Raw genomic sequence first — 27570 nt, 5'->3', positions numbered from 1 at the left:
CAGCCCACCTGCTCCTCCTAGGAACCTGGTACCCAATCCAAAAACCTTCCATAAAGCCCCATTCAAGCCACAAAACGTTCCGCCTTTAAGGATAAATCGCCAGCCAAGGTCAAAAGGCTTCAAGGTTAAAGGGAGTAGTTGCCTTTTGTTCCAGGGTGTCCCTTTAGAACCCTTCCATGGGACCCCTTCCATTTTTTGGCTGGGCTGGCCAGGGTAAAACATTGTGTGATGGGGTGTCTGCCCCCAAATATGGAACACTCGTGTTTTAACTTGCATGGATGATGGGAACAGAAACACTTTTTATAATTCCAGCAGGCCCCAACATTGGCTTCTGTTGGTTTCGGATAGTACCATGTGGGGTGGACTTGGATTAAAAGGCTGATATGCGACGGGCAGTCCGCTTGCCGTGTGTATCGAAGCGGTCAACTGAGTGGACAGCATTCACTGCATCCAGAGTTTAGAGTCAACCTACCCCCAGGGCTTTTCTGGATGCAGGCTCACTCACACCCTGAACTCATCATAGCTAAACCATGTGAACCCCCTGAAATGTATCTCGGCTTTCCTGGATATGTTCATAGGTAGGTAAAGCTTTATTCGATAAAAAAATATCATAAAAGCACAACATACAGTGATAAAAAAGGATCAAGTTAGGCAATAAAAACAACAATTGATCATAAGTACATCTAAAAAGGTTGTAAAAATGGTTAAGAACAGCATATAAAAGACAAAGACAAAGTGCTTGGTGACCTGGAGTTCGTTAAAGTGCAAATGGGAACAGATCGCAGAAGTGGATCAGTGTAATTAAAGGGAAGTTTTTTTCTTTCGCAACAGCCAAGCACAGCCCAAATACTTAGCAATGCCACAGACAATGGTAAGAGACGAGGTATCAGTCTGCAGAATGCGTAGCACAGTACGATAGTCACGGCATCCGAGCATTCTACAAATCGGACACAACCATTTAGCTCTTGGTCTTCGATAGTGGTAGCAGGCAAATAAAAAGTGGGGAATGGACTCATTAGGTGCTGTACAGCTCGGACAGCCAACAAATGAAGGTAAAGATCCCTTCCAGCCAGCAGTCACACAGTTAAGGGGGAGGGACCCAAGTCTAAAACGTACGTACAGGGATCTATCCAATGGGGACTGGATAAAGTCGAGATATGCTTCCAATTTGCAGAAAGGCTTATGTTCGAAAAAAGCCTCGGTCAGCTTCCCCGACTTAGGATTGTTCAGCTCTCTTGTGTTTACCCAGCTCCAATAGGCTTTCTTAAGATCCTGTTTCGAAGGGGGTATCTGGGATTCCCAACAATCTTCATAGCCAATGGATTTCAATGTTTGTTTTATGTGGGTAATCCATTTTAGCCTCCTCCCAGTGTCTGCTGATATGAGATCATTTAAGCCTGCTGCGTATTTGACAAGTTCAGGGGTCCGTCGCAGTCTTGCCCAGAATAATAAAGGTCGTAAACGTGCAATGTCCTGAATAGAATGTCTACCAAGGTCATACAGCAAGGGTTTTAGAGGGGATGATGTTGGGACAGAGATGAGATTCCTCATGAATTTATTCTCCGAGACAACCAGATCATGAATATTTTCGTAGCCCCAAATTTCAGCCCCATACATAGAACTAGATAGTGCCTGGGCCTCGTATACCACAAGAGCCGGTGCCACAGGTTGACTAGTAGAGAGATATTGTTCTCTTATAATGGCACCGGATACCCTCTTGTGGCACAGGAGCATCTTGGTCAGATGCGAACTCCACTTCATCCCTTTTGCAATGCGTATCCCTAGGTAATCGAAAGAATCCACAATGTCTAAGGGTGTGCCATCCAGAGTGCAAGTATATCTAAAGCGTCTCGGAGGGTTTATTACCATTAGTTTGGTTTTTTCTGTGTTTATAATAAGCCCATAGGATTTACAAAAAGAGTCGAATCTATTTAGAATTCTTTGTAGGCCAGCCGGGGATTTAGAAATCAGGAGAGTGTCGTCGGCGAACAGGAGAGTGGGGATCTTTTCGCCAGCCAGGACTGGAGCATCAGCTGGGACCTCTCTAAGGAAATCCACCACCCCGTTGATGTATAGGGAAAACAGGGTGGGAGCCAGCACACAGCCCTGGCGTACCCCCCTGTTCACCGCGACACTCCCTGTAAGCTGGCCCTGGGCCCCCCATCTAATATTGGCATGGTTGTTCTCATGCAAAAGCTTTAAAAAGGCAAGGATCTCATGGGGAACACCTAGTTGAAATAAGACCTGCCACAAACGTTGGTGAGGAATTAAGTCGAAAGCAGACTTTAAATCAATAAAAGCTAGATATAGGGTTCCCTTGCCTAAAACTGCCGTTTTCCAATATATCATAAAAAATCTAAAAACTTGATCCATAGTGCCTACCTTCTGTCTAAAACCTGCTTGAAAGTGTGATAAAACATCCCCGTTCTCAATCCAGCATCTCAGTCTCATCAGGAGAACCCTGCCAACCACTTTCTGTATTACGTCAATTAGACTAATAGGTCTATAGTTGGCAGGGTCCTCCCTATTGCCCTTTTTAAAAATTGGTACCACCACCGCGGCTTTCCAGGACTCAGGTACTGTAGAACCCTTAGCTATGGCGTTCATAACAACAGAAATAAAAGAGGCCCAGGGAATTGGATCGTGTAAAAGAAGATCACCTGGTATGCCATCAGGCCCAGACGCCTTACCGGGGGCAATACTTTTAATAGCCAAAAAAGCTTCATGGGTCCCAAAATTGGTCTCTGCTGGAAACTCAACAGTAGGGGGCAAATCATCCACCACCGGAGCAGCAGAGACAGTCTCACCCTCATATATAGCAGAGAAATGGTCGAACCAATGCAGCTCCGCTATATGGTTTGGGATGCTTGTTGTTTTGGCCCTTTTGGCTCTGTTCAAAAGGTCCCAGAAAGCTGTAGAGTTCCGGTTTAGGGCCGCCTCCTTAAGTTCCTGCCAATGGTTTTCTTCCCAGTCCCGTTTGGCGACTTTCAGGGATCTCGAATAGTCTTGTCTGGCCTTGCTAATTAAATTTCTATCCTGTTTCCTTAGGGCTTTGGACAGGGTGAGTCTGGCCCTTTTGCAATCTTTAGAGTACCAAGGGTTTCCGCTTTTCGTGGAGTCCACCTTGGAACGGGTTTTCTCCCCCAGAATAAAGAAATCCCCTATTTTATTGATGGTATCAAGATAAACAGAAGCTATAAGTTGGGGGTCATCCATTTTGGTGCTAGCATCACAAAGTGTTTTCTAACTAGGAGCTCTTTGATTGAAGCGAGCTTCTCCTCATGTTGTGAGATCCCATGCCATTTGAGGCGTCGACTACACCCTGCCAGTGATACCTCCTTGGTTGCCATTAGAGGAGGTTCATTGGCCACATTGGGTATTGTCATCCAGAGATCTTTAGTTTGTAAACATAGTGGGTTGTGATCGCTATCTATTGTGTTTTTGACAACCATATCTGTGATAAGCCCCCAAGAGTAGATATCGACAAGGATGTAATCGATGCGTGATGGTGAAGATAGCCTGTTAAAAGTGAAGGCACCGCCCTTATCGGATATAGATCTGCCATTCACTGCACGTAGGTTAAATTCTTGAGTGAGTGCATTCAGTTGGATGGCCCTTTGTGACCATTTCTTAATCGGAGTGAGCTCTAAGGGCGGAATTCCCCAAGTGAGATCTGATTCGCTGGACCCCAATAAATCTTCTGAGGCTAGAGGTTCAAAGGTACAGTTAAAATCTCCACAGATGATAACAGTAGAGTTCCGATCAATGAGGGTCAGTTCGTGCTCCAAGGCAGACACTGTCTGAGAGATCTGTCCCCCCGTCGAACCTCTAGCATAGATGTTAAAAAGGTCTAGGGTGGGGCCGCTATGTGAACCTTTTATTGTCAAATGGAGAAGATCTGGGGAAACATTATTATGGCACTGAACCTGCCAATTGTGCTTGATATTTACCCACACATGTAATCCCCCAGATGGACGACCTTTCCCTGAGCTGAGGGCCGGTAGATAGTATGTGGAATACCCTGATTTATATAGAGGGATTGTGCTCCATGTTTCTTGGAATACACATACGTCAAATACGCCAATAAAATCGTGCCATTCCGGAATCAGGAGCTTTTTAGGAAGCCCCGCAACATTCCATGACACAAGATTAAGAAGGGGCATAGACTTGACGAGTGTAATGGTGGGCTGGGTATTAAGGAGCATCTCACAGGTCAAAGAGGGCAATGAGAGGGGAGGTGGACTTTCAGGGGGTGTGATAATATGATTAGGAGCAATAATAGCCGGCTCCACAGAACGAGCCTTAGGAGAAAGATTTTGGGCCAGTCAGTCTACCCTATTCAAGTTGGAATCGTTGCTAGGAATCCTCTTTCTACCCTCTGGTACAGGGTCGCTTGGGATCCAAAGCGGGGTACGCCTTATCTGGATACCGGAGTGGTTTGGGGCTGAGGTACGATATTCGAGGAGCACCAGATTCTCGGCCAGGACGCTATTAGAAAATGTAAGCTCAATACAATCAAATTGACTAGTGTGATGAGACAGTCTTCTGGCCTTGATAATGTCTTCACGGATAATAGACCTACAGCCCCTGACATGCCTGACCCAGTGTATAGCTTTGTTTTTGAGGGAATCCTCATTTTCGTAAGATTGATTGTTAGTGAGTCTAGGTACCCCAGCCGTATAAACTATGGTTGGGTTAGACAACAAACCATCTGCAATAGGATTTAGTGCAGTGTTGCCTCCAGAACAAAACACAGACCTCTGAGTACTGGGTCTTAGGGATCCAGTTCCTACAGCTGAATGTGGAGTAGGAGTGGTAACTTTGTGGATTCTCTGGTTGTTCATAGAGTCCCTATACGATGGTATGCTACGGCTAGTAGAGGGCAGAGGTGGTTGTCTGATGGAATTAATCGTGTCACAAGCTGGATCATTAGCCCTGTGTGTGATTGGCAAAGGGCCGGTCTGTATGGAAATTAGAGGTACAAGTGGTGTTGGCACCCCAGGGCTGCTATGGGTTGTAGACTGCATAGGGATTGATAGAACCCTCTTGCTCAGTTCCGTAACTATATCCTTCAGGGAAACTATCTCGGATAATAGTTGGTCAATTTTCTGTTCCAGCGAAACCCCCTGCGAGCTGGGAGTCTGAACTACTTTAGAGGGCGAGGGACCAATCACTTGGGTGGCAGATGTTTCCTCCTCTAAGCCTTCCAGAATAGCAAACCTATTAGAACATGTGAGCTTGAGCTGAGTAATGGGAGAGGGGGATTCAGTAACAGATATAGGGTCCAGAATGATCGGTTTGTCTTTCTGGCAGGACTCATAATCGTGGGATATATGTGTGTGAGGGGGGTGGGTGCTGTAGGTGGAGCTTCCCTAGTTTTGGTAAACATACTTGGGATCTTGCGAGTGCAGGTACTAGGGGACAAATCTTTTGCGGGGTCCCCTATGATAGAGGAAGCAGAGCTAGATTCCTCTAATATAACTTGGCAGTTATCAACAATGGCTTCAATCCTATCTAAAATGCAGTTGCCTGCTGCATGATTAACTTTTTTGGCTTTCTTTCCCTTTTTTATGACGCTGCCCCCACCTCCTTCCATAGATTTCCTTTTGGCCATGTTACAATCGCAAGGAGAATGATGGATGACAACAATACCACAAACCTAGACAAGATGTATAGCCAGAGGGCAATATACTACAACAGTACTTAATTCAGACTCTCACAATGGGTGATGCTGCATAGTATGTAATAGTCACAATGTTTGTATGGGGGTAGAGAGGTCGCAACGGCACAGTACCTTGGTGGGCCTGCTGGCACGAACGAGGGGTGGCCCAGCCCTGCCTCCTCCTGCCCCGGACGGCCACAGACGGCCCGCCCTCTGCCCGGGCTCAGCCCGGCGCCGCCCGCGCGCGTCCGCGAGGCGGAGGAAGCTGCCCTCTTTTTCAGCTCCTCCGGCGCGGGAATCTGGCAGTGGGCGGAGACTCAGGGCAAGCTGGGATTTGTGGTCCGCACCGCTCCGCGGCCGCGCGATGTAAGGCACGGCGGCGGGTGCGACCAGGACTGCAGGGCTCTGCTACGGTGGTATCAGGTAGGCACGTTGAGGATCAAAGGCAGCGTTTCCTCCACAGGGACGACAGCGGCTCCGTAATGCTTCCCCGCTCCCCCAGTGGGAGCTGCCCTCTTTTTCAGCTCCTCCGGCGCGGGAATCTGGCAGTGGGTGGAGACTCAGGGCAAGCTGGGATTTGTGGTCCGCACCGCTCCGCGGCCGCGCGATGTAAGGCACGGCGGCGGGTGCGACCAGGACTGCAGGGCTCTGCTACGGTGGTATCAGGTAGGCACGTTGAGGATCAAAGGCAGCGTTTCCTCCACAGGGACGACAGCGGCTCCGTAATGCTTCCCCGCTCCCCCAGTGGGAGCTGCCCTCTTTTTCAGCTCCTCCGGCGCGGGAATCTGGCAGTGGGCGGAGACTCAGGGCAAGCTGGGATTTGTGGTCCGCACCGCTCCGCGGCCGCGCGATGTAAGGCACGGCGGCGGGTGCGACCAGGACTGCAGGGCTCTGCTACGGTGGTATCAGGTAGGCATGTTGAGGATCAAAGGCAGCGTTTCCTCCACAGGGACGACAGCGGCTCCGTAATGCTTCATATATTTAAACAATGCTATTGCCCTGTCTCTGTGTTTCTCACAGTAAATACTTGCATAGATCAGAAAGCTCGATGTCCAATTTGCCTTGTGAGCTCCCATTCTTCCTCCTTAGAACTTTCTTTTGCCTGAATATCCCTATGCAAAAGTTTAAAGACTTCCACATATTCTTGTTTGCATAATCTGTTTTTAGTCTTTTCAGGCAAGTGGGACCCAGCAGCATTGCAAGTCCCATATAAGGGAGTCTCTTTTATGCATATCCTCCTCTGAATTCCATAACCCCTTACCCTTTTCAGACACTGTAGAACTATCTGACTGGTACCTCTTGTTCTCCGCAGCCTTTTTTCCACTCACATGCTTGTGCAAAACCTTACCGCATGCAGGCTCCTTCCCTGTGGCTTTCCCCTCTGTCACCACCCTGTCCCCCACTCCCACAGACCTCTGTTTTGGTGCTCCCCTGATCCCCACTCTGACCACAATTCCCCGTACCTGAAGGCAATGGTTCCACCCTTCCTCTGTCTTTCCATCGGTTGCCCTCATTGCTTTTTGCCTTGTCCTTGATGCCTCTCTGGTCCGCACTTGACTGCTGTAAGACATCCACTGAGGTACAGGTTGCACACCCTACGCTGGCGAAGCGATTTGCCTGTCTTCCCACCTCTTCCTCCTTACACAACTCATCCTCTTCCCACTCGTCAATCGCGTAGTCCAAAACCAAGGCATCTTCACCAGCATTCTCCTCACACTCCGCCAGTCTTGCTCCTTTCACTCCATCATGCTACATCCATATGCAATGAAATCTCCATGTCTTCGCTGAATCGGGGTGCGTACTCCCCCAGCATGGGATTGGCTGCCGCGGACCCCCCCCCAGCGTTGTTGGGCCCCCCTTGTCCCAGTTTTGTCCCCACGTACCCTGTCCTGGGCCAGGTCCTCTTCCTCATGTGCCCTGCACATCTACAACCAGCATGCCTTGGTCTCTTGGACCAATCTGCGCAGTTCCCTAATCTGGGCCTCTATGTGTACAGATGCCCATCTGTTGTCATAAGCACCTCCATTTCCAGTACCCTTAATCACTGGGGATGTAATTCCCCTGGTGTTTGCTGTCTCAGAAATGCCCCCTCCTTCCTGGGTGGCCTCCCCCATACCCTTCATTTTCTTGAGAGTCGGCCCCCGGCTATGGGCCCCCCATTGTCTCTGGTGCATTAGGATGGCAGGGAGGGGCCACATACTCCGGCCCCTCCTGTTCTTCATGTCTATTGTGGAGACCAGTGGGCCTGCAGCCTTGCCTTGTTGGGATTCCTTTGATGTTTTCCTTCCTTTCTCACTTTGGGGCCCAGCCTCACCCGAGGCGTCCTCAGAACCCTCGGGTCACGGAAGTGCTGATGCCTGTAAGCGGGCTGGGAGGCAGGCGTGCTTCCTGCCCTTGCTTCCCTTCAAGCTCCCGCGCCTCCCACAATTTTAACATTGGAACCTCCTGAGGCTCAGCCGGGAGTAGTCATTATCGCTCGCTTTTACCCTTTTTAAACTTGTGCAGAAATCGTTTTTAAAGCCACTTACCAAGCTTCTGGCACCCGATCTACTTGGTGCAGGCACCCCCACACAGCGGAATTAGCGCTGAAGAGGGAGAATCTCTTACAAACTTCTGCCGCCATTACCCACGCCCAGCCATGGGACATGCACACTTGTGAGGCCACGCCCCCCGCAACAACTACTTAAAGCGCGCTGAATACAAGCGTCGCATTTAACATTGGAACCTCCTGAGGCTCAGCCGGGAGTAGTCATTATCGCTCGCATTACCCTTTTTAAACTTGTGCAGAAATCGTTTTTAAAACCACTTACCGAGCTTCTGGCACCCGCTCTACTTGGTGCAGGCACCCCCACACAGCGGAATTAGCGCTGAAGAGGGAGAATCTCTTACAAACTTCTGCCGCCATTACCCACGCTCAGCCATGGGACACGCCCACTTGTGAGGCCACGCCCCCCGTACCCTCCCTCTGCCCATAAACATGTGCATCTACCGGAAGCGCAGCGGATGAGCGCAGCGGGCGCGACGAATGCGCGCCGAAGGCGCGCTTAAGGCAAGCTCGTCTGCGCTCGTCCGCGCCGAGTCCGGGCCAAGGGCCATGCCCCCTATACCTCAGTCACAAGAGCCCAGGTATTACAGTGCTGAAACCCTTCACAGTTTCAGGCCCCCTGTCACGACCTGCCTATTGCATCCCTATCATGCTGAAGACATTCCACAAACCTGTCCAAAATGCAAATCAACCCTCAAACCTAAGCCGGCACCAGACCTGACACACGACTACCGTATGTTTATGCTAAATTGCAGATCCCTGCCGAAACACAGAGCGGAAATTGCCTTCCTATTAGAAGAACGCATGCCGGACATAGTATTCCTGACGGAAACATGGCTCACCACAGACTCCGACCCTGCCCTAGTAACTGCTCTCCCTCCAGGCTTCCAAATCACTCGACAGGACCGACCTGAGGGGAGAGGAGGAGGCGTAGCAATCATTTATAAAGAACAGTTTCATTGCCGAGTTACTCCTGAAACTATTCCTGACTGTGAGAGCCTACCCTTCAGTCTCGACCTTTCCCCCAATAACTGCTTCTCAGGAACACTCATTTACCGCCCCCCAGGCCCCCCTAAGCAGTTCCACAATCAGCTTCCTTCGATTGTGGCGGAACGCGTTAGCTCTACATCTAATTTCACTCTGTTAGGTGATCTCAACCTTCATTTCGATGCTGCTTTGGATCACACAGTCACTACGCTCGTAGATGACTTAGCTGCTTTGCAACTAACCCAACATGTCAAGACCCCAGCTCATGTTAAGGGCCATCTGTTGGACCCTGTGTTCAGCAACTGTGTAGACCTTGTAGCCGGGCTACCAATCCCTCTCCCATGGACGGACCACTTACTGGTCCCCTTCACCTGGACCACACTTAAGCCTCCACCGACGGGACCGACAACAAGATTCACCAGAGCCTGGTCTCGCCTCCCAGTCGACGAATGGTCCATCAAGCTTGTCAGCAACCAACCCCTCTACAATGAGGATCCTTGTCTAGCCAACCAGGCTTACGAAGACTGGATCACACAATCTCTTGAAGACATCCTTCCAAGAAGTAAAACCACGCTGAAACGCTCCCATAAAACCGCCCCCTGGTATTCAGAGGCTCTCAGGGAAAAGAAACGCCAATGCAGAAAAACCGAAAGACAATGGCGTTTAGACTATTCTCCAGGAAATAAAATTCGCTACCGAGAGTCAATCAATAACTACAAAGCAGATGTCAAAGCTGCCCAAGCTGTATATTTCTCGAACAGAATTATTCTAGCAAAATCAAAACCAAAAGAAATTTTCAAAATCGTGAAAAAACTCACCAAACCCCCATCTAGCCTGCACGAAACAAAATCTACAACCCATTGCAATAACGTAGCAGAGTTTTTCCACCAAAAAGTTGACAAAATCTATTCATCCTTCCCTCCCATAGTTACCACCCCCTCAGCCCTGACCAATATAATCATGGCAACCCTCCCCCTTCAGCTCCAACCTACTTTGGACCATTTCCCCCTCCTTGATCTTGCATCCCTAGAATCCGTGGCTCGGAAAGTAAAATCCAGTTCCCCTGTCGATCCAGCCCCACCAGATATCATAATGTCAGCACCCCAGATCACACTGCCAACCATTAGGGATGTCCTGAACGTATCCATCACCTCCGGCACTGTTCCTCCTGTCTGGAAACGGGCCATGGTCCGAGCATTGTTAAAGAAACCCAATCTGGATCCCGCAAATTTTAGCAACTACCGACCTATCTCCCTGCTCCCCTGGGTGAGTAAAATCTTGGAAAGACACATTAATTCCCAACTGGTGAATTTCTTAGAAAACCACCAATTGTTAGACCCCACCCAGATGGGTTTCAGACCCAAACACGGAACCGAGTCCGCCCTCCTTATGGTCACTGAGGAATCCAGAAAAATCCTGGATCAAGGAGGATCAGTGGCAGTGATCCTCCTCAACCTCAGTGCGGCATTCGACACGGTCAGCCACGACACCCTGCTGTGCCGTCTGGCTAGTGTCAGAATCAAGGACAAAGCCTGGCTTTGGTTCAAATCCTTCCTGGAGGACAGATCCTTTTGAGTATTCGATGGTGAGTCTGTGTCCACTAGTAGACCACTAAGGTGTGGAGTCCCTCAAGGCTCCTCTCTAAGTCCTGCCCTTTTCAACATCTATATGAGGCCATTGGCTGAGGTCGTCCGTCCGTTTGGGGTTAAGATTATTTCTTACGCGGACGACACCCAGCTGGTGGTCTCACTGGCGCAGGAGGCCAATACGCCAATGTCAGGTGGACTTAGAGAGTGCCTACAGGAAGTAAAGAGTTGGATGTCTTCTTCATCCCTCAAATTAAATGGTGATAAAACGGAGCTGATGCTCCTGGGCCCCTGCGACCCCAGTTTCTTCAACTCTTTGTGGCTCCCCTGTCTAGGCTCCTCTCCAGCACCCAAGGACAACATCAAGAGCCTGGGGGTGTGGCTGGATAGATCCCTCTCATTCAATACTCAGGCCACAAAACTCTCGGCTACCTGTTTTGGCCTCCTTAGGATGTTAAAAAAAATCCTCCCCCTTCTACCCATGGAAGCTAAGCAGGTAGCCATCCAGGGCTTAATACAGTCCCGCCTAGACTTTAACAACGTGCTCTACCTTGGTGCTCCTGATTACACCTTACGCAGACTCCAGACAGTGCAGAACTGTGCGGCTCGCACACTGCTTGAGCTTCCTCGCAGGCAATCAGTGAGAGCCGGTCTGGTCAGCCTTCACTGGTTACCAGTGCGCCAGAGAATTCTCTTCAAGGCCATGTGCATTGCCCATCAGGCCTTCTGGGACACAGGTCCTATGATTACCCGTGACTTAGTCACCCACTACCAACCCAGCAGAAACCTCCGTTCAAGCCAGACCTTTATGGCCACGGCCCCAAGAATAAAAATGACTAGGTCTGGCGGCAGGACGTTCTCCTAGAATGCCTCCTAGACCTGGAACACTCTCCCCCTACATCTTAGAGTCAACCCCAACCTTTCTTCATTCCGCAAGCAGTTAAAGACATTCCTATTCAACCTCCCTCATTAATTCTCCGCTAGCCACTCTATGAGGTCACCTCTGTTATTCCCAGCGCTTGGACGCCCCTGGGCAGCAATTCGCGCTCTACAAATTTACCTTCAATTCAATTCAATCCCCACCCCGCTGACCTGGTTTGGATCTGCCACACCCTGGATCCAGGAGGCAGGCCGTGACAGCAGCTGTTACACATCCCACCGCTGACCTAGTGGGGCATGCTAGTTTCACCCATGCCTCTCCAGAATCCCAGCCGAAACAGATCATGCCAGCTGGCTGTGCCCAGGATTTGAAGTGCAGCCCTCACCTCGTCTGCTGAAGGAGCCACCATGCTGCCCACTCCACTCGTCGATGACTCAGCCCGGACACAGGCCATCGGCCACAAGGTTTTCCAGAGTGGTAGGCCCTAAACAAATATTTATTCTTGATGGACAAGATTATGTATTATGCCTAGCCCTCCTGAGGTGATGCAAAGGGTCCAGAAGAGCCAGATCACGCCTCTCCTGACAATTATATCTTTTCCCTTTGACCCGCCCCTTCCCCCAAACCACCTATCCCCACCCATGTCCTGTTTTGGGAAAAAATCCCCAGGAGAAAGACTAGTATGCAACGTGCTTTTCCTGAGGGGTCATCCTTTCGCCTCATGCCCTGGTAATTCACCCCCACTTTGGACACTCATATTGTCTGCTCTACCTGCCCCTTGCAATTTCACAGCCATTTCCCCATCTGAGCTTTCATTGCACATTTGATGTTTGCCCTTTGCATTTCTGTAGTCCACATTTTGCCTTATGCACCTATAATCTCTGTTGCCACCATCTTGCAGACTTGACCTTTAATTTAATTTGTGTCTAATACATGTTGTGGCCTCTGTTACGCTTTTACCTTTTGCACCATTTAATCTGTTTTAACATTCTTTTGAACCATAATAGCTTTTCAATGCTTTTATTTCTCCCTCACCTTGCAGCATAATAGCCTAAATTTTCCTTCCACCTAAAGGCTCCTTAACCTGCCCCTAATGCTCCTGTGCATCCTTGTTTCTTCTTGTGCCTTCTCTGACACATAGCCTTTATTGCTGCTTCCCTCTCTCCCTTGCAGCTATATAGTGTGTTTCTTGCATCACCTTCACATTCACACCCTTTCTCCTCTTAGTTTCAACCTCGCAACCTCCATTTCTCCCCTAGTTCCTCTGCAGTCACCAGTTTCCAACTCCTCACTCACCACTCGCAACTTTAATTTATCTTGTACCTTTCTTTGTTCAAAGTCACCCTTCGCCTTTGAGTTTTTCTCTTACTCCTTGCACTTTCATGGCAAAAAAGATAATTGACATATTGGGGCAGACTTATTAGTTACTTATTAGTGTTAGGAAACAGTTGCTGCACCAATCGGGTCATTGTCTGTATGCAGGGAGAATTCAGCAACCCTTGTGTGCCAGAGGATGGCCTCCATGAACTTATCCATGCGTATCACTGCTCCAATTGGTTCAATATGTGCAAAGTGATAAACCATGATCCCATATGCAAGAAGGACCACTGCATGAAGATTTCCGTACTGTGAAGGCCGTGGCCCTTGAGTTGTGGTGAGCCATGACTCTGCATTCCAGGAGGGGCTGTCGCATTAAGACTGCCATGCTGTGGGGATCGAAGCCCTTGAGCTGTGGTGAGGCACAATCCTGTATGCCTGGATAAGCTGCTGCTGAGGACTTCACTGCGCCAAGTGAGCCAGAGCCTGTGTACAGGGACGATAAGGTAACCCTGTACACCAGAGGTGGTCACCGGAGCAACAAGAAGTGCGACATGATCTACCACCCTTGCCAAAAACGTGAGGCTGGTGTGGGAAGACTCTCAACATCACTAAGGCAAGTGGCCTGCTTCAGGATCATTGCATCACTCTCTCCACACCGTGGAACAGATTGGACACTTGCCCTCTAAAGATGACCGTCAGAGAACCTCTGGTTGATTCAGTGGCACCACAACCACATGAGAGGAGGTCTGCATCCATTGTGTGCAGCCTGCTTGGGCAGTGTGCTGCGAATGCACCTGATTCTGCTGCAGCTGCTCAAACACCCGTGGATGAGGCATGCTCAGGAACTCCGGATGCTTTAAGTCTACAGGTACTAGTAAAATTTATTTCAGACCAGTCAGCCCCATGAGAACTAGGTAACGCTGCAGCTCAGAAACATTGGTGACTTTAAAATAGAGTGAGAGCGGACTCTTAATACTCCAACTACTAGTGGGGCTTGCCATGCATGTTGCTCATAGTGATTAATGAATAACCACCATCGCGAGAAGGGAGTTGGACTCTGGGGGACTGTCTCAATAACACTAGAGCCCTGACCTGAAGGGAACTGTGTAGTTTCTTGTGAATGTTATTTCTCCTTTGTGTTGATAGTAATAGAAATAAAACACTACCCTTGCCTCATAAAAGTTATTATTTGGCTGAACAGTAATATATTGCTGCTGCTGCCCGGATTTTGAGTTGTGAGCCTGTGTTTAATCCCTTATCTCCCTCCCGTACCCCCGAGGGAGCCTTAAACTGCTTGGATCACACTTACCATGAGAGTGAAGTGCGGAAGGGGTACTTGGTCAAGTTGCTCAAAATCCATAGTAGATCAGGCTCTGGGACATTAGGAGTAAAAGGTGTCAACCCCAACAGCTTGGCCCAGTAACCCCTGCTTGCCCCGTGGCCCTCTGAAAATTATTCTGTCAGCTACTTATGAAAAAACAGAATTCCTCAAATTTGTCATTGGTGGAGTCTTAGATAGCTTTAGGAGATGGCATTGTGGATTGTTTAATGATTTCAAATAGGTTTTTCAGACAGTTGTTTAAATGCTGATTTGGCTTTGAAAATGGATTTCTTCCATTTCTTAATTCCTAGTTGGTGTAGTGATTTTTGATAAAGGGCTTGATGGCAGATCAGTTCTGATGCTCTTTAGGGTTTTCTCTCCTTAATAAGATCATTATAGAACCATGGAACAGATTTTAATTTAGATTTTTTTTTAATTTCTGTCTCATTTACGTCTTTTGAGCCATCTTGTCTCTGATCTCCAACATGGTCTCTGTGCAATGGTATGTGAGATCAATAATCTAATGTGTTGGGGTTTAGTTTCATAGTACATGGACAATGTCTCAGGACAGAGTGGCCTTGACTAGGATTTTCAGACCTGTGAGCCAATGTTTTGATGTTTTTGTCTGAATATAGTATATCATTTTCATACAGATGAACTAGACGGCTCAACTAGTCGACTGGCAGTATGGAATCAATCTTTACAACCATCAGATCCAATGAGGATCCGTTCATGTACTTTGGAGTCTTGCAAAATTGAGTGAGACTGATGATAACCCAAGAAACAGAGCCTCATCCTTCTGATCACCACCGTGCAGGCTGAAATCGCCCAGGAATATGTTCTTCTCAGCTTTGGTCTCGCTTTCAGTGAGGAGTTTAATAAATTGTTTGGAGAAAGCCTTGTTGATCCCTGACAGATGGTAGATAGCATGTATTTTAATGGAGTTAGGAGTTAACGTTTTTGTTCAAATTGAGAGAGATTCAAGGATGCAAATTGGTCTTTTAGAGTTCTGCAATTTAAGTATTTGTTTTGAACAGTTGTTACTGCCCATGCTGTTTAGACAGTTCTTTTGAGATACATTATGGAGTAGTAGTTCCTAGATGGTGGTTTTGATCATGCTTGTGTTGATTATGATGTACTGAGAAGAAAGATGGTGAGAAATTCTCACCATTGAACTAATATTCAGGAGTATCTGTAAATGAGAGTTAAACAGTTTATATTAGCATTAGAGGCTTGCTTCATAATATTGCCATTGACATAGAGAGATATGGACAACCTAGCCTTGAGATACTGCATTTTCTTCTACGGACATTGTGGCGTTTTTAACAATCTATGGAATGTGTTCGAGGGCAATTTTCCAAATGGGAGTGTCTTGTGTGTACATTGGGTTAGGCGTTTCCTTTTATCAGGTGTAGTGGTAATGGCCTGCAATAGGTTTCCCTGGGTTCTTTTTAAGTAATCTATCTTTGTAGGTCTTTATACTTTTTAGATAGATTGAGGGCATGAGATTTTGTGTGACTATTTTTTTTATCACTGCCTCTGTGGGTAATTTGTGTGCCTGCTGCCTTCTTTTGATCTAGTAGATTTTTCTCAGGCTCCCTATTCAGAATTCAGAATTGAGCCTTGAGGCTCTTCACAATGGGAAAGTGTTGCACCATATTTGATTTAGGCAGAGAGGGGCACTATATGACTTTTTGCAGTAGGGTATAAAGTAAATGCTGCAAACGTGGATAGGATAATCCCAGGGACTTTTTACTCCATTGGATAGAGAGGAGCCAGGAGTCACCCGCACCCAGAAGCTGTTGCCAGGCATAAAAGTGGCATTCTATGGTCACCACAGTGGGCACAGAATGCACCATTGAAAGTTGGTAGATACACAACATTTTATGTATTGCCACCATAACAGAGACCTGTGATTCCCCAGTGGTTATCTTTGGCCACCAAAGTGACTGGGCAAGCCTGGATTGGTCTTGATCTCATAAATGCACGTATCTTTGAACCTTAGTGCTCCTTGGCTGAAAAACACTAATATTACCATAGTTGCCCAAGTAACAGATCGAGCAATCAAAGGAGCCATAAGTATTTTAATGAGACACTTGCAGATTCACTGTACTGACCTTTTGTACTTAGATATGCATGGCTTAGTCTCTGAGACAAGTTTATGCTATTGGCAGGATCATGGAGGTAGTTTCACTGAGTGGAGGAGAAGAACACAGAATGGCAGTGCCTGACCAACATTCACATACAAGAGACTGAGGCCCATACTGCATTCAGGGGCCAGTTGAAATGGACAATCATAAGGACGACAGTGGCCGAGGCTACTCCAGAATGATGGATTGGAAAGGCAGGCCAAGGTGGGACAGGCTGCTTAACTTCACTTTGCTTGGTCTGCACACCAAGTTAAACAGTTCCAAGTAGGGAGGAAGCAGTTTCTTGAAACAGCAGTCGAAGATGTCCAAGCATTCTATCTTTAAAAAGATGATGAAAGGCTAACTGTAGGAAATGGCAATCTTTTGCGTGATATACCCACAGATTATTTCCCTATATATTTTGCTGGCTACAGAACTCTGTGCACTTTACCACTACTAACCAGTGGTAACGTGCCTGTGCTCCTCCTTTATACATGGTTAAATTAGCATAACCTTAATTGGCATATTTAACTTATCTAAATGTCCATAGAATATGGTAGTGAGTGACCTGCAACCGAATTAGTGGACTGCAGCACCAATTCTGCCATCCACTACAGTGAAAGTGTAAAACAAGGCTTCAGGTCTACCATCATAGCCTGACTGGAGCAGTTTAAAAACTGCAATTAGACCTGAGAAAGTAAATCCTTTGGACAGGTGTAAACCTTTCTTTTAAATATTAATAAGTCACCACTATGTAGGCTATATAGCTTCTAAGGCAGAGTGCATCGCATTTGAAAGTACAACTTGTACAACTTTTATACTAAGCATGTCCTTTTAGTGGCTAGCCCCTAAAGCTATTTTCACTGTAGCAAGTTGGCTATTCCATAGAAGACCTCTGAGATGTACTATTACATTTAATGATACTTTTGACGGCTAGGAACCATCTAGAAATGTAATTCTTGGACTCAGAAATATTTATTCAAAGCTACATTCACTAGCAAAGTAGTGATTGTTTAATGTATATTAATGGAAATGTAGAAGGTTACCTTGTTCCAGCCTAACACCTCTGAAGACTAATTTGCATGGGACTCCAGAAGGAGCCCTCTGAGTGCTCAAGCCCTGAATGAGGTGTGAAAACTGTTCCCAGAGCAGAGTCAAAGGTCTGGGTGTGGAGTAGTGTTTTCTGTTCCTCTGGCAGGATGGCCATTTCATAGTGCCTAGGAATTTCATTTTCTTCAAAGCAGATGTCTATCACACGCAGATGTAAGATGATACCTGAAAAGGCCCCTTCTTTTGTTAACCCAGTCAGACAGGCTCCAATCCCAGTGGGAAGGAAGCTGTTTGAAATAATTACTGAGAAGAGGTTGCTTATTTTCTTGGCCACACATCTGTGGTTGGCATGCAGACTCTTCACAATGGGAAAAGGGTTGCACCATCTTTGATTTAGGCAAAAAGGGACCCTATAGGACATTTTGCATTCGGGTGGAAAGCAAACGCTTCAAAGGTGGATAGAGTAAGCCCAGGCAACTTTTATTCCGTTGGTTAATGAGGAGTCAGGAATAAACCACACCCACAAGCTGGTGCCAAGCATAAATGTGGCATCCCTAGTACACTTCTCAGAACACTACTGCACCTGAAAAAGATTAGAAGAGAACTTAATGTGCAATCTAGACCTGCAAAGTTTCCTGAGGATTAGACGTTCTCACTCTCATACCCTGGAAAGACAAAAGGACTCCAAGGCTCTTACAGATGAGCTGTTAAAGCTGCAGGGATGCAACAAGCTACAAGAGGCATTTTCTACAACTGCCCAGCTAACCAGTTCCAATTGGACAAGACCTGGACCCTGATGTTGACTTCTGTTGGAGTGAAACCAGATCCCAAAGTGATGTTCATGAGGTCCCCAACTCTTGGCTGTGTCTGGCTGGACTTCTTCTCCCACCTCTGAAAACCTAGGACTTATAAACATTTTGGCTCCAAAGACCTCCAGAAGACAAGGACAAAGCTGCCTAGCTGATCACACCAAGAGCGTTGCCACAAGGTTGAACATCAAGGTTTTTAAGGTTTTCCCAATTGAAGTTTTTCCCGCAGCAGCAAAATTCAATTCAGCTCAACCTCACAAAGAAGGTATTCAGCTTTGAGGAACCCTTTTCAGCTACATACTACAGCCTTGCCCCACTGGAGGGATTCAAGCTCCAAATAAGTGATTAGGCGCGAATGACGAAATCTTGACTGAGTGAAAGTACCCAAAGTGTCTGGCCAGCGAGGGACCTTCTTGGACGTTAAATTGAAATTTTTCCCCTTCTGAACTTTACCGCCAAAAAAACAATGGCTTAACTGGGACATCATCTGACAGCTATCTGACCTCATGGGACATTCGTCATCTATAAACTGCTGGCTGAACCCGCTAAAGTTTTTGACTGCCATTTATGAGTTCCAAGGTAAAACGTCTGACTAGGTCGAATATGGTTTCTTTATCTTAACCATAAATATGGTTCACATTACCTCTAAGTTAAACCTGTCTATTCTATTTCATAGCTACCAAGGGGGTGGAACTCAGGTTAATTCAGTGCTTTAGTGGCTTACTATGAAAAGGATTGTGGTTATTACTTAAGGTGGGTCATCATCCCCTTTAACTAATAACCCAATTTCTTTCACTAACCAATCAGCTATATAGCACATCCCTGAAAAGGCAGCCCTGTCTGGAATGGCTGCTTCATTTCCTTGCCTGCTAACAAGAAAGCTCGACTCATAAAAGCACCATTAGTCTAAGCCCCAAAAGCAGAGCTGAATGAAGGTCCAGGCACCTTAGGGGCCCTGGACAATCTGGAAGAGGGCCTGAAACTGCCAAGGGTACTCAAACAAGATGACAAGAAAGTCCCCAAAAACTTTTCCCTATAAATCTGAAGGAAGGGAACTAGGTAATCTGTGTACTTCAGCGACAGAGAAGGGCATTAAAGCAAATGTATCTGAACTCACACCAAGCTTAAATTGAGCCCTTACAGGAGCTTCTAGAGAGACCAGAAATCTAGTCATATCATTCATTTCATACCCTGCATGATGAAATGACCGACCTTAAAATCGAGAAATCTCTTTATTATATATTCCAATCAGAGATTGACATAAGTTTCTGCATGCTCTCAAGAGGCAGGATGGGCACAGAGTGACATCCTAGGCGGGTTGCTGCAGCCTGGGTCCTAGTGGCCAGGCCTAAAGGGCCAGCTAGAATTCTGCCTGGTGTCTGGTAAAAGCATTTTACCCATCAGAGTCCCTACAAGGCTTTGGTAAGGTTCCAATAGTGCAAGTTCCATCCCGGGTCATTGGCAGAGCCTCCCAATCCTATGACTGTGGTCTGTTTAGAGCTTTACTTTCTGCCAGACAAGAATAGCCCTCAGATGGCTTGCGATATCCTGATTAGAGTACTTCGGAACACCACAGAATGGCTGGGGTCTATCCGAGTTTCTAACTTTATAACATCGTGGGAGCTCTCTTTGTTACTGTGGAGCCCATCCTGGGACATTTTTGACACTACAGGTTGGTGAATGGATCCCAGGCCTGTGGCTCCACATTCTGAGACTGCCACATCTCTGACTGAGACCTGCTCAGGGTTTTCAGCATTGCAGAAGAATGACAGACCTCATTGGGTCTTATGTCCCAGCTACTTTGGAACACCAAGGTATAGGGGGAGGGGTGGAGCTCAAAGTCCAGGTCCCAGTCTTCATACTTTCCAGAGCTCTGATCAGGACCTCTTAGAGCTTTCAAACCTGCAGGAGCCTACCCATGCCTGCAGTAAGAAAGGTTTGGTTGCTGTGACAGTACCTTTTACAATAACTATTAGTGGGAAGATGGCTGGGATTCCTTGCAATCAGGGCATCTGAAAAGATAGGGGATATGTGAGTGCAGGCATCTTACCTTATGTTGCTCTGGCTGCAAGAAAATTAAAAAAAGCTTTCATTGGAATTTACGCATCAGCTCAAAATTCTGGGCTATGAGCCCCGCCTTTGAATCACCTGTTCTTTTTGTACACAAAGCCAAACCAGTGTCAATGACAAGACAAGTTTTCCACACACCTCGGCTTATAAATGTTGCAGAAGTGCAATGTTGCCCACCCCTGATTAGCACCACAAAAAAGGCAACATAAACACTTTCTACTGCTGTTTATAACACTGCAGTATAAAGATAGTTTTCAATCAAAATGTGTTTAATTCATATTCACATTGCCTTTTCATATACCATTAATCTTCCCTTATTGCTTTTCTTTTTTTTGTATGCCCCAACACTTGCAAAATCCCAGCAACTTAACAATGTAATAACAATATTATTCCTTTTTATCAAAATGATTCTGCTTCCCACACAATAATGCCGCAATCGAAAAAGGTTTCTGCCAATGCTTTCACAACAATGAGGCTTCATCTCCCATTGACACAAAGGAAGGGAAAGAGGGCATAATTTCACGAGCTGCTACTATGCAAATCTTACAATGTTTAGTTTTTAGTTTCATAGTGCTATTGGAGTACCTGCTCTAATCATAATCGTGTACTACTCTTTGTAAATTTACATAGAATGTTAAAGGAGTTGTAAATTCTTGTGTACACCACGATAACATCCCACAACCATCTGTCACTAACAATTAATTTCTCCAGATTGGCTTACCACCATGGCATGAATAGGCCATGTTACAACGTACACATTTAAAACGCATGCCATTACAATGCGGTCATTACATCGACCGCGTTGTTACATCGCATACCATTACAACGCAAGTCATTACAACTACTTGCTGTGGGGGGGGGGGGGGGCATGCTGGATTTTGGAATAGTATAATTTACTAATCCAGCTCCAGTCTGTGCAACAGTAGAGAAGATGTTGGATGTAAAATACAACACCTTCTGCCCCCTACTGCAAGTCGTTTTAACTATTTGCATTGTAATGGTATGTGATGTAACAACGTGATCGTTGCAATGACCACGTTGTAATGGGATTCGTTGTATCGCATGCGTTGTAAACTATGTTTACGCCATGGCAATATAGTGTCAGCTAGCAAAATTGGTAATTGGTGAACTCAGTGTTGAGATCTATTGCCAATCTATCTATTGCCAAACCACAACACATTGTGTAATCCCTATGGTCCACTGGTAGCAGTGTTCCAGGATACCTCTGCAAAACATACCAGTTACATTGTGAATTTTAACACTGTGGGTAACATAATCATTTAGTTTAACCAAGCTGGTAAATTTTTATTCCGGAGTGCTCAGAGTAATTTCGGTAACGTTACTCTTTGACGTGAAATTTATAAAAAATTACATGAGTTCTCCCGTTACTTCAATTATGAGTAATTTGGCACAAAAATCGTTACACGGGAGCACAGGAACAAAAAACTGCCGCTGCAGCTCTGTTTTGGTAGCATTTATCGCTATCTCATAGGGCAAAATGCATCCTCGGGTCCAAAGCCGCATTTTGCGCAAAAAAAAAAAAATCCACATAATTTCGCTGTTTTTTCACGATTATGCTGCAGCACATTAATTGAGTTACAGCCATCGGGCTGGATACATGCTGTACACAAATATTTGTGCATGGCAGAAATTGCAGTAATATCCCACGTGTGCAAATCTGTGGTTGTTAAGTGGCACCAGAATATTTTGCTCGCAAATAAAATCCTAGAAGTTGTTTTATATCCAAATACAGACAATTTCAGTTTGTAATTTATAAAACAGGCACACTGTGACATATAGTGTCATATTTCCATATGAAGTGTGACACTTTATACACATTCAAGGCCAAAACGTTTACTAACAAATGATTGGTTTTTCATTGCCAGATTAACAAAAGCCGTACGGACAGAAGTCCAGTGCCACCACAGTAATAATTTAATCCCTACAATTTTACCTTGAAACTGAGCAGCTCAGAGGATATAGCGCTTGTAAGTTTGTGGGCCCCAAATTCCAAGGAGCCACTTAAGTTGATGATCTGCTGCTTCTCAGATGACTCCTTTTCATGGGTTCTGACAGGAGTGACCACCCCAAATTGTCTCTCCACCATTTTTCTTAATGGGATATCACACTTAACCCTTTTAATCAAACACTGACTAGTAGCTGCTGATTTACAGTTTTGGGGGTGATCAGGTGCACCCAGAGGATCTGCCTACTGGCCTGTCTATGTTATTTAAATGCAGCTATAGAGGAGACATGTTTCCCAATTATGTATATATAGTGTATTTCTTACAGCTTATGTTGCCAAATATTGAAAGCCAGCCGTTGCTGGCACAATCCTGGCAAACATCAGCTTGAGTTATTGTGACAAGTGATCCTAAGTTAAGATTATCTTTGTATTGTCGAAAAGACTTGCCTACTATAAGACTGGAGTTGATAAGATAGAGTGTGTGGGATGCCTTCAGAGGGCAGGCCACCTCATCTTCATCTTTCAGCTCTTCCTTTGCTTATGGTAGACTTGAGGGAGTCCACACAGCTTCATGTCAGACAAGGCTGTAGAGCATGGGTACTCACAAACTTTCTCTCGGGGCCAAATTTACAGTGTGGTTTGTGGCTGAGGGCCGCACCGGTGGGGGCAGTGGGGGAGGGGCGGGGCTAGAGCAAAAAAAAAACCTATGACCATGAGGTTGAACACAGGCCCCTGCAGCGGACGCCTTCGTCCACTGAGCCACCAGATCCGGCATTCACACATCTCTCTCCATCTATCTATCTATCTATCTATCTATCTATCTATCTATCTATCTATCTATCTATCTATCTATCTATCTATCTATCTATCTATCTATCTATCTATCTATCTATCTATCTATCTATCTATCTATCTATCTATCTATCTATCTATCTATCTATCTATCTATCTATCTATCTATCTATCTATCTATCTATCTATCTATCTCTCGCTCTGTTCCCCTCCCTCTCTCTGTCTCCCTTCCTCCCACTCTCTCTCTCCCTCTCTCTCCCTCTCTCTATCACTCTCCCTCTCTCTCTCCGTCTCCCTCCCTCTCTCTCACTCTCTCTCTCTCTCTCTCTCTCTCTCTGTCTCCCTCACTCTGTTTGTCTCCCTTTCCCTCCCTCTCTCTCTGTCTCCCTCCCTCTCTGTCTCCCTCCCTCTCTCTGTCTCCCTCTGTCTCACTCACTCTGTGTCTCCCTCTCTCCGTGTCTCCCTCCCGCTGTCTGTCTCCCTCCCTCTCCCTCCCTCTCCCTCTCTCTCCGTCTCCCTCCCTCTCCTTCCCTCTGTCTCTGTCTCCCTCCCTCTGTCTCCCTCCCTCTGCCTCCCTCTTGTCTGTCTCGGTCTGTCTCCCTCCCTCTGTCTCCCTCTCTTTCTCCCTCCCTCTCTTTCTCCCTCCCTCTCTCTCTCCCTCCCTCTCTACCTCCCTCTCTCTCTCCCTCCCTCTCTCTTTCCCTCCCTCCCTCTCTCTCTATCTCTCTCTCTCTCTCTCTCTCTCTCTGTCTCCCTCTGTCTCACTCACTGTGTTTGTCTCCCTTTCTCTCTGTCTCCTTCCTTTTCTGTCTCCCTCTATCTCTCTCTCCCTCCCTCTATCTCAGTCTCCCTCACTATCCCTCCCTCTCTCTCCATCTCCCTCCCTCTGTCTCTGTCTCCCTCTGTCTCCCTCCGTCTCCCTCCCTCTGTCTCTCTCCCTCCCTCTCTCTCTCTTTCTCCCTCTCTCTCTCTCCCTCCCTCTCTCCATCTGTCTCCCTCCCTCTCTCCGTCTGTCTCCCTCCGTCTGTCTCCCTCTATCTCCCTCCCTCTCTCTCTGTCTCCCTCCCTCTCTCTATCACTCTCTCTTTCCCTCTGTCTCACTCACTCTGTTTGTCTCCCTTTCTCTGTCTCTCTCCCTCCCTCTCTCCATCTCCCTCCCTCTCTCCGTCTCCCTCTCTCTATCACTCTCTCTCTCCCTCTGTCTCACTCACTCTGTTTGTCTCCCTTTCTCTGTCTCTCTCCCTCCCTCTCTCTGTCTCCCTCCCTCTCCCTCTCTCTCCTTCCCTCTCTCTCTCTCCGTCTCCCTCCCTCTATCTCTCTCTCTCTCTCTATCTGTCTCAACCACTGTTTGTCTCCCTTTCTCTCTGTCTCCGTCCCTCTCTCTGTCTCCCTTCCTCCCTCTGTCTCCCTCCCTCTCTCTCTCCCTCTCTCTGTCTCCCTCTGTCTCACTCTGTTCTCCCTCTGTCTCCCTCTCTCCCTCTCCCTCTGTCTCCCTCCCTCTCCCTCTGTCTCCCTGTCTGTCTCCCCCTCTCCCTCTCTCTCTCCCTCCCTCTGTCTTCTTCCCTCTGTCGCACTCTGTCTTCCTCCCGCTGTCACCTGACCCACTGCTCTCACTCCCTGCTGCCCTCCATCACCTCACCCAGCTGTCCACGTCACCTCACCCCGCGCTGAGACAGCTTCCCGGGAACACACACAGCTGCCGCACCCAAGTACTTCACAGGTCTTTTAAAGACCATTCACTTGTTAATGAGGATTTGTTGTATTTCGCCTCTTCTTAGCGCCCCTGCATCTCCACTCAATCAGAGTAGTTCCATCTACCACTAGCCAGAAGGTTGTTGTACCAAATAGTTACGTGGAGACCATAATAAGCCTTTAACCCCTTCACCGCTGCGCGGATTCCCCCGCGGTGCTGAAGGGTTCGAGCGCGGGCGGGGCCATGACGGAACGGTTCCGTCATGAGCACAGCTCAACCGATGCTCATGACGGAACCGTTCCGTCATGAGCATGGAAGGGGTTAACTGTAATATAGACAGACAGGGTGACATACTGATTGCATCTAAAAGACCAGTATAAGTCTAACAAATCTAGCAGTGGCATTGCAAAGCAGACCCTACAAGTTCCTTAATTCTCATCAACATCATTAGTTTCCATGCAATTCTTTATGCACATTGTCGATTTATTTCAAAAAGCAAGGTCACTATATGCTAAGTGAAGTCAATGTTTATTTTGGCTTTCTGAAAATAATCTGTTCTGTTTGCTTACCAGAGCAAGCCCTTGCCCTCAACCCTAAGCGCTCCTTTCAGACTCCCACAATCACTCAATCCACTCACACTAAGTTTGTGAAATGTACACAACTGTTCCACACAACCATCTTGAAGTAACCTTAATATGTTTTGACAGAAATACTTGTACACAAATAAGGGCCAATTTACTAACATTTTGCAGGAGGTTTGCATTGCAAAGTGATGTAAATGGGAGCAAAATGTTTATTTGAGAGTTACTTTCCAGCGCAAAACTTGTTTTGCACAATCAAGATGCCAGAAATTAATTCAACAAAAAGGCAAAGGCAAAAATAGCCCTGAGAGCTTGTGTGTGAATATACACTAAAGTAAACAGCACCAAGGGGATTATTTATTACAGTGATTCAGAAATTAATTAATGTTCTCATCGACAGAATAGATGGTATAAATACACATCATGAGGGACTCTGAAAGAAGAGTAAATCAAATGAAATACACATATATGACAACTGATGTACATATGAAATGCATGTAATTATTAAAAACATAATTGTAACAGAAACAGCTTTCAGACAAGACAAAGGGTACGATGTCTAGAAAACAGCACACAATTTCTAGTAAAGGAAGAGAATTATTAACAAGTCCATAAAATTCTAGACAGACATCTGCTGGTCCACTTTTGTATATAGATATCAATAGTCCATAAGTGAAAGCATGCTGATTATGGATACTTGGAAGTTTCCTTATTTGTACTCCTAGAATATAAGTCTGCCAATCATAATATTGATTTCTGGTTTGTCCTTGATCCATTGTATAGCGATTCATGTACCAACATCTGTGACCCTCTCTTAGGTGTGAACATTGTAATGAATGCAACATCTGCAATGTATTTAAATCTTTGACATTAAATGACCTTACTTAGCAAATAAAAAATGTCTCCAACTGTCAGGCAAAAATTATATTTAGTGAGTTCTATGTCTTTGTGGTCTTTAATGCATTGTTAAAATGACACAGGCAATCCCCAAATTTATATATTTACAACATCGATCTCGAATTTAGATGCTGAGTACAACATACTTACTGATTGATCAACATTCACAGCAGAATCACACTTCTAGGAAGATGAAAAGGTGAGTTGTTAAAGTATTGAAAACATACCACGAAGCAACAATTTTGATTACTCCCTGTAATGGCACGAAAATAGATGGATCTGATGATTAAACAGTATTGCAAACATACTTAATGTTTCTGTGGAATGGTTCTTTCTTTCTTGCACTACTCAAACGCTAACTCTAGTTTGGAATTTCCCATGATTACCGTAAAATACAACTGTAATTTAGATCATAATTAATCCCAAGGTACTCTCTGCCTATTGCTGTGTTACTGTTTCCAGTATCATTCACATGTTGTCTAATTGCAATGTTGACCATGTACATGTATGTGCATTTCGTTGCTCACTTTACCTAATGTTGATGTAAAGATACCATTTGCTTTGTTTTGTCCTCCTTAATTCCTTTTTGAATCTGTACAAATTGCAGCACATAACTCTACTCTATCTGATTCATTCTTCCACCCTATCATGGCCTGTCCAATATGTCCGGATCCTCTTCCAACTTAAATTTCGATTTATCATCTTACATCTCATTATTTACCTGCCTATTGCCCCCAACCCTGGACGGTCACTTCTCTCTGACTAACCTTCACTTCTAAAGTGTTTTCCCTTTGTTACTATTTACGTTTCTTAAATTCTTCTGATATGTCTACTTTGTTAAATTAGCTTCACCACTCTGTCTCTTGGAGACTGATACAATATAGTGGCTGCTTCCAATGAATCCCCAGTTGTTGAGTCATTACACCCCTTTTTGGTTTTACATTAACCAGTAGCCAGTTCAACATGACGTGTGCTTTTTAGGTTGAATTCTACCAGACAGTGCAGCTGTCTGGTTTGCTAAAAATATCTTGGGGACATTCAGAAAGCTGACCTAGGGATGTATTCCACCCATTGCTTATCATTAGCTTTGTAACTTACATTTTCTGGCTTTATATTTGCTGGTTTAATTTGCTTTAGGCTGTCCAGCTTGGGTGTGTCCCTCCCGTTGCTTAAACCTTGCATACGGTATTCTTCCACAAACTCGTTTTTGTGAACAGGCCTTTAAATCTTATTAGAACATTGGAATGTTGGAAGCTCCATTGAAAACAATGGAGCGCTCCGG

At 46.1% G+C, this 27570-nt stretch overlaps 1 protein-coding gene across 8 annotated transcripts in view; it reads left to right on the top strand.

Moving 5' to 3' along the window:
• Window positions 1-27570, top strand: part of LOC146861614 (uncharacterized) — a 331006-nt gene that overhangs the window by 86688 nt on the left and 216748 nt on the right. For 7 of the 8 annotated variants that reach the window (XR_014979285.1, XR_014979284.1, XR_014979287.1 and 4 more), the window contains one exon: window positions 26417-26487. The exons of the other annotated variant lie outside the window; for it this stretch is intronic. Coding sequence is in view for 3 of the 7 variants with exons in the window: in XM_085646460.1 (XP_085502586.1) it covers window positions 26417-26487 (71 nt within the window). In the remaining 4 variants the exon portion in view is untranslated. The remainder of the gene's footprint in view (window positions 1-26416; window positions 26488-27570) is intronic. 8 annotated transcript variants of the gene reach the window in all.

This window comes from Triturus cristatus, chromosome 3_1, assembly GCF_964204655.1.
Source record: "Triturus cristatus chromosome 3_1, aTriCri1.1, whole genome shotgun sequence".
NCBI classification, from domain to species: domain Eukaryota; kingdom Metazoa; phylum Chordata; class Amphibia; order Caudata; family Salamandridae; genus Triturus; species Triturus cristatus.
This window is presented reverse-complemented; position numbering and strand designations above follow the sequence as displayed.